At 34.7% G+C, this 8,420-nt stretch overlaps 1 protein-coding gene across 1 annotated transcript; it reads right to left on the reverse strand.

Annotated features, from left to right (window-relative positions):
* Window positions 1-2,641: 2,641 nt before the first annotated feature.
* Window positions 2,642-4,310, reverse strand: LOC308684288 (permeability factor 2-like). The gene is made up of 4 exons (XM_081355414.1): window positions 4,057-4,310; window positions 3,844-3,970; window positions 3,116-3,184; window positions 2,642-2,942 (listed from the first exon to the last, which is right to left on the reverse strand). The coding sequence occupies exons 1-4, from the start codon at window positions 4,124-4,126 to the stop codon at window positions 2,876-2,878; spliced, it is 333 nt and encodes a 110-aa protein (XP_081211540.1). The 5' UTR covers window positions 4,127-4,310; the 3' UTR covers window positions 2,642-2,875.
* Window positions 4,311-8,420: the final 4,110 nt, after the last annotated feature.

Below are 8,420 nucleotides of genomic sequence, written 5' to 3' on the forward strand. Positions count from 1 at the left end.
GTTTCTAGAAGAAAATAGCTTCACAGTCCAGCTTAAGTCAGTTCAGTGGTGATTCATTTTGTTGTAAATACATTTAAATGTGTATAGCCACTTTGGAGAAAACCGTGATGTCATCGTCCAGCTCAGTTCAGATCTCATATAATAGTGTCAACGCAGGCAGATCAATAATATTGTTGAATATTAAATTAAATGTCCCCAACTAAGCAAGCTAAAAGCCAATTGTGAAAAAGGTGACGAATGTTGTTGTCTGCAATTTGTAAAACTTAACAATAAAATTTGAGATATTCTGAAATGCTTGGTTCATTTTTCTTTATTTGTTCCATTAAATTTATTGCTGGAAAAAAAAATTATTGCTGGGAAAAAAATTAATCGCGATTAATCGCATCCAAAATAAAAGTTTGTGTTTGCATAATATATGTGCGTGTACTGTGTATAATTATTTTGTATATATAAATACACACATATGCATGTATATATTTAAGATTTTGTATTTATTTATATATAAATTATTTATATTTTTATATATAATATAAATTGTGTATAAATGTATATACAGTATATACATGCAAATATTTCTTAAATAAATGCATGCATATGTGTGTATTTATACATACAAAATAATTATACACAGTACACACACATATATTATGCAAACACAAAATTTTATTTTGGATGCGATTAATTTTTTCCCAGCACTAATTAAATTCCTTTGTTTATTTCATTAAATATTCAGATGTTTTTGTGAACGTATATGTTCAGACTGGGTGTTTATTTTGTCCTGTTTTTATAAAAAATATTTGATTAAGAGACTTTTTTTCATGCAGTGGTTTTAAGGCCCTGACACAGGCGACGTGAGTCAACCCTAGAGTCGGCTTTGGTCATTGCTAGTTCTTTGACTTCGGTTTTGTGTTTCAGGGCCTTAAGAATTTATTTATTTTTCTGTACAAAAAGCTTGTTTGCTGTAGCCTAACCTAGATAATTCAACCCTGAAGTCCTCCCTAGCCACCCCTCCCTCTGAGAACAGCCAGCACTGTGTTAGTGTCAGTCATTAACATATGAAAGGTCTTCACACCTAACAGTTGTCAGTCCTCTCACACCCAGCAGTGTTTCAGCTGTATATGTCCGTGAAATTTCACGGATTCCTGTATATGTCCGCATATGTGAGGTTTCCGGGTTTATCTGGAAATATACTGTTCCATGTTACTCTGATCCGCTTTTTCCCACATACATCCGGCAAACATCAAATTACACAGGAGTTTACCATGCCCGTATTTTGCCGGATTTGAGTCTTTTCATGCAGTGTTGAATGGCTTCAGATGTATGCATGAGTTACATGGTTAATTTTTATTACATGTTTACAGGCCCGGCTGCAGAATGAAATGACTGAGGGGGCATGTGAAATTGTTAAGGGGGCTTAACTTTATACCATCAATGAACAATACACATACACAATAACTTGCTTAGTAAAAAAAGATAAGCCAGCTTCATTTATTATGCATATATTAACCCTTTCCCGCTTAATTTTAATATTCTAACTGACTCTGAGTTTTTTCAAGGCGACTGTTATTTTAGAATTTAGAACGTTCCCCCTTAATGTTTCCATGGCAACGCGTCATATTTGTCACGTGACACACCGCGGATATATCGCTTTTATTTCCTTTTCCCTTTTTGATTCAAAATACTCACAAACTTGCTTATCATGTCATCAACTATCTGATAAAAAAAATGTGTATGTGAGTGTGTTTGGTCATTTAAAAACCTTTATAAATAATCTTGATCTTGATCTATAACGTGAGATGGCTGTTTCTTTGCGCCGCGTTCAGAGAATCCTGTGAGTCATCAATTTCTCCCGAAATACATGCAAGAAAGTGGAATAGAAGAATAGAGTAAACTACTTTATAGTTACTTCCACTGTGTTTGTCTGATATGATGAATAGCACACGTCGGCAAATTATATTTGAATAGATTGTTATTGCTGCTTCCACAGACATCAGTGTGTATTTTACAAACTCCAAATGTATTGTTTTACTAGTGCTTAATGTGTATTTAATTGTCTGAAACCTAAAATAAAAATTGTGAGGTTGAAAACACTGCATAGTTGTGATATATGACAGCGCTGAGCGCGTCCGACTCTGGCTCAGCGCCAACCAACGCGCGAAAGCACAGTTTGAATCTGGCCGTTATGTCACGTAACCGAACATTCTAAATCCCATATGTGGGACCGTACTCTCAGGGGCACTGAAATAAAATAAAAAAATCCCATATATGGAACTGTACCGCTCAAAAGGTTAAACATTTCATTTGTAACCATAAATACAAAAATGAAACTGAGGGGGCACAAATCAGATCTGAGGGGGCAATGCCCCCTTTTGCCCCCTCGTGGCGCCGGGCCTGCATGTTTATGATGCTTTTGAAAGCTTGAAATCTTCAGTCTCAGTTCATTGTAACTGCATGTAAAAAAAAAAAAAAAAAAAAAAGAAAGATTTTGGGTCCTGCAGAATAAAGTCATACGGGTTTGGAATGACATGATGGTGAATAGCTCAGGGAATAATACTGAATTCATGTTTAAATGTACAGTAACCTGGTAATGTATTGCAAGATGAAAAAATAAGCACAATAAAAACCAACAAAAATATCCATTAAGACAACTAAAACATTTTATTGCTAGTATAAGCGTGTCATCATTCAAAACCAATGCAAAACTACATCAACATAATTTAATGAGACAATAACAATAAATATAATAAAAAACCAAGGTCAGAAAAATTTACAGTAAAAAATAAATAAAAAATCAATTCACATTTTATAAAAAGCATGTTTTCACATTCAATACTTCACCAAGAGATGAATTAAAAAAAAAAAATTCTATAGTACTTCAGTTGCTCTTTGTGTTTTTAGAACAGGTATATGCATACTGGCTCTTGATGTTCCCCTTGCACATTCTGCAAACATGAAGAGACACACATTACATTACTGTCTGAAGGATGAAACGTGCCGCAGTGTCCGAGATTAAAAATATTAATTAAAATTCAACCATTAGCATGATTTGAATGAACTTACATTAATAATAATAAGACAGATAATAAGTGTGACACATCATCATAGACAAACTTACTCTTTCTTGAGAGAAATCACCCAGTCTACTCTAGGATTGAGACACGTCATTCCTTTCTTCAATGTAGCACTGTAAGAAACAAATGTATGACTATTTAAAATCTATAAAATGACACTTTTTCATTGTTATTATTATTTTTACACACCATTGTATGGAATTATAAATGGCATTCTGGTAAGTCACGACTTTATTGTTAAATGAAGTTCACCTCAAAAAATAGACATTCTGTCATTGTTTAATCATCCTCATGCTTTTCTAAATTTGTATGACTTTTTTCTTCTTCTGTGTAATACAAAAGTATTTATTTATAGCAGAATATCCAAGCTGCTCTTTTCCATATAAAGCAAGACCTTTTATTTTATTTTTACAGAAGAACAGCTCAGGCATTCTGCTAAACATCTGGTGAAAATAAAAGCCATACAGGTTTGAAACAACATGAAGGAGAGTAAAATAAGCCTCAAATTCATTCATTCAGACGAAACATCCATGTATCATCACCAGTTATGAATTTTCACACGCTACCAGCCACTCTAATGATCTTAAAGACCTTTTAATATGAAGGCTTAAATCATTCAAATTAGTGAAAAAAGCATCAACAAGTGTCCACCACACATGTGAACTCCTGAGATGATGAAGAGAAGAAGAAGAAGAGGAGTGTGGAACCTTGACAGATGGAAGCAATAATGTGTCTGTATTTGAAGTGTTGTTTTAGTAAGTTTCACACTCACATGATCTCCTCATTTTTGCAGTGTGGTCCAGCAGGAATCACCTTCAACGAGAGTATTCTTCCATTATGAATTGGTGGGTTTGAATGTGTTTGAATGCACTGGCAGCGCCTGCTGATGGGAGGCATTCCTGCAGTGACAGAGAGAGAGAGTTGGTGTAAATATCTGCAAATGAATTGATTTAAAACATCATTATGAATGTTATATTCTGCTTACCTTCTGTTGTGGACAGCAGTGCAGCGGTGCAGATCAGAAACACGAAGGCTGTTACGGTGAACTTCATCATTCTGAATCAGTGTTGTGCAGAGAAATGCCAGTAAACGTGTGAAGTGAGCGTCTGCTGTAGTCTAACACAGGCCGGCACTCTCCCTTTTATAGAGAGAGACTCCCACACAATACGTGTTGCGCAATTACGGTTCCTGACTGATCTTCTCTTCCAAGGAACTCTATCTCGCTTTCTCTCTCAGTGACTATTATTCCATTGTCATTTCCTCTACAAGCGAGTATAAAAATACTTCTTAACCCTATGAATATGCTAATTTCTGAGAACTCTAAATAATCAACATGATCAAAACTTTGCTGAAACTTAGTTGCACACAATCTACTACAGTCCTTCTGTCGTCTGATTGATAATTCATGCTTTTTTTGGCAAGAAGTCCACCTTCAAGTCCTTTTTTTTGCTGTGAAATCTTGAGTACATAAAAATAAACCTATAAAAGATAATTTTACATAAAATAAAAGGTAAAAATAAGAATAACTTTAGTTATATTTCAAGATGAACATATACTAGACTAAAGCAATTTAGGTTTACTTGAATATACATCAATTTTGTTAAAAGGTGAATATCAAAAATTATCCAACAGACTTTTGAGGAATGTTTATTTGTTCATTTCTCAATCATTATTGTATTGATACAAACTGCAATGCTTTGATAAAAAAACTAAGCATTTCAATATCATCTTATTATAAGACATATAGATATCAAGTGAAAACTGATATTTATATGCATTTTATGGAAGCAGTCTGCTATACTGTTATAAAGATCTCATTTATTTACATTACAAGCTTTCAGAATTTCTAAATAAACCTCTGAATAAAACAGAGGAAAATACTTAAAAGTCAGGCTTCTTATGTCAGGCTTTACAGGATTAATGTTGCCTTTACGTGCTATTGGAATAATCGTAAATACAAGTTTCCAAGTTGAAAATCGGATGTGAATGCACTCTCAAGTCGGTATTTACTACTGGGAAACTGGGATAAATTTGATACCCGAGTCATAAACTCGTTTGCATTCGAGTCTATTTTGACCCAGAAAAGGTATACTTTTTTTAAAATCCATATTCGGTAACACTTTAAAATACTGTTCCTTCATTAATGAATAACTACATAGGAAGATAAGCATAACGCACTATTAACATTATAGTATAGCCTACTAACTAACAAGAAACTCTGATTAATGAACAAGTGAGTAGCGCTCAGTCGAACTGTAGTTCACTAGCTAATCAGTAACTATTTAAAGCCACAGTATGGAATTTTTCTCCACTAGGGGTCGCTAACCTCTTTACAATAACAAAGGCGTAGTTTGATGACGCAACACATATAAGAATTATGGATCTTGTCGTCAACGTCAAGCCGACCGATCTAATAATGTTTACGGATGACTGAATACATCGATGCTTTTATCATGACTGTGATATGAAGCAGTTCGGGATTGCTTAGAGACAGCTATCAGCTCCACACGCGACGCGAGTCCCGTGGATATAAAAGGAATATGGACATTTCATTCTACCGAACTACACGCGAGTGCAGAATTACTACTCACAGGTCAGTTTATTAGACAAATTAAACTTGTGAGGTAACGCAGCGCTGTTTCACTTGGTCTAACATTACACTATCACACTAAACTGCATTTGAATGTGTTTAAATGTATGTGTTAGTTTGTCTGTATGAGACTAGCAGTAAGCTAGATCAACATATAGAATAACATACAGATCATATTCTGACATTTTAGCATTGTTGTGCTAAACTATATAACATTGATTAGTTTTATGTAAATGTGCTCACCTGTTTAATAAAGTACATGTAAGAGCGGTCGAAGTCTCGGACGTGGAGCTCTCGTTTATATACTGTCTATGGGAGCTCTCGGCATCTCGAAAACTCTGCGCTGATATTGATTCTCGTTTTAGTTATCCTTTTTTATCCAAAGTCTGCCATGGTCCATAATGTTTGAACGAAACAACAACAGCGTGCAAATAGACATTGCGAACTCCACAGTTGTCTGCGTCTGTCGCTTTGGTTAATCAGAGGGCTCTGCTCATAGCTCTGGTTACCATGGCAGTACGAGCGGAAACCATAGGCGGAAACCAGGGACAACGCGGATATGACGCCATTGACTGCGTCAAACCGGAAATAAAGAAACGTGCCATGTCTAAAAATTAAATTAAAATTTCTCCTGGTTTGAAAGTTGTTGGAAACAGTCGGGATAATGTAAGTACACAACTAAAAAAAAATATATAACATAGATATAGTGATTTTTGCAAATTTTAAAGCAAAAAGTTACATATTGTGCCTTTAAGGAACTAATAATTTGGATCAGTACTCTAACGTGAAAAGCTTGATAACTAATGTAGAGAACCGCTACAAACCAATATTTAATTAATAATCATATTAGATAATACCAAATGGAAACCTAAACAACTTCATAATAGTTATTAGAATTTGTACAAACGAAAAGGCAAAGGGAAACGAGGCCGTTGTTTCAGCGTGTGAAATGATAAAGAAGGGACGCGCATGGATTAGGGGAGACCGGGAACAGTTGCAACACTTTTTGCATTTTTCTCAGTTACTCAGAGACTATTTAGACTAGACCAACCCAATTTGTATATATTAAACTTGCATCTGTCTGCTAATTACCCATTACATTGAAATTTGATTATATATGACATATCGTTCACAGTATTTATTTGAGTGGAAGAAAGCAGATGTTGCAACTGATCCTAACCCAGGGGACAGTTGCAACACAACCCAGGGACGGTTGCAACATGTTAAAAATACCTAAATTTCAAAAAAAAAAAAAAAAAAATCCCCTAAAAAACCTGTAAATCTCTGGCAGCAAAGTTCCCAGACGGATTCTTTCCAGATAATTTACTAAAATAAATAAATTAAAATTACAAAATTAATTAAATTACAGTACTGTGGAAGAACGGATAAATTATGTCAAATTACATAAAAAGAACATTTAACTTTAAGGTTAAACTGTAAATTTAGGGTTTTATAAAGTTATTTTATAATAATGCTCTATCTACAGTAATTATCTTTTAATATATAGTTTTTCCTGTGTAAAATAACTATGAAGTTATGTATAAAAATGCAATAAGTACATAAATTCAAATACAAAGTTTGTATATTTACAGTTTTAATTTTTGCAGATCCAGTTTCACAACTTTGACCAATCTCTAATTAAGTACTTAATAGCAAATGTACAGTCAATTTCTGTTAAATTAACTAAACGTACAAGTACGGAATACCTGCACATTTACAGTATTACTTATTAAACAAACACTGAACATCAAGATACGTGAATGATAGGAAATACAAGCTTAGTATATAATTTAGAACATGTAAAAATATCCACATTAAAAGACAATTGCTGTATGCCTTTATACTCTAATATGACTTATTTTACACATTTACAATTACATTTTATCCAAAGTGACTTAAAATTAAGAGAACAATAGAAGCAACAAGAGCAGTGACAAGTCCCAGTTAGTGTAGCACAGTGCACAATTTTTTATTTTTTTTTTATATTAAAACAAAGATTTAGTATTATTGGGTCAAGCGTTTATGAAAAGATGGATCTTTAGCAGTTTCTTGAAAATGTGTTGAGTTGGGCAGGTCATCCCACCAGCAGGGAACAGTCCAGGGAAAGGTCAGTGAAAGTGATTTTGTGTCTCTTTGGGATGATGGCACCACAAGGCGCTGTACACTTGCAGAACACAAGCTTCTGGAGACACATATATCTGAAGCAGTGAGTTTAGGTCTTGCTGCAGCATCTGGATCAGTTGCAGAGGTTTGACTGATGCTGGAAGAGCTGCCAGGAGAGCATTACAATAGTCCAGTCTGGATAGAACAAGAGCTTAGACAAGGAGTTGTGTGGCTCCGACAGGAAGGGCCGGATCTTTCTGATGTTGTATAAGGAAAATCAGCAGGATCGCATGGTTTGGCTGAAACCATATGCAGTTCTGCCTTGGCAAGGTTGAGTTGAAGGTGAAGGTCATTCATCCAGCAAGAGTTTTCCATCAGGTAGGCTGAGATGCGAGCCGCAACCATCAGATCCTCTGGCTGTAATTAAAGGTAGAGATATGTGTCATTAAGTGATAGGAAAAGCCATGTTTCTAAATGACAGAGCCTATAGTTACACTACAAAAAAAGAAAGAAAATTTAAATAGATGGGTGGAATCTAACACAATCGTGGTCTTACTGTAGTAAAACCAAACCTTGTGCAGCTCCAGTGGCCTCACAAGGATCAAATGAATATTCACATGGGAAAATACAGTATAAAACAAATTAAATTTTCTGCC

The sequence above is a fragment of the Scardinius erythrophthalmus genome, assembly GCF_964197995.2.
Source record: "Scardinius erythrophthalmus genome assembly, chromosome: 2".
Lineage (NCBI taxonomy): Eukaryota > Metazoa > Chordata > Actinopteri > Cypriniformes > Leuciscidae > Scardinius > Scardinius erythrophthalmus.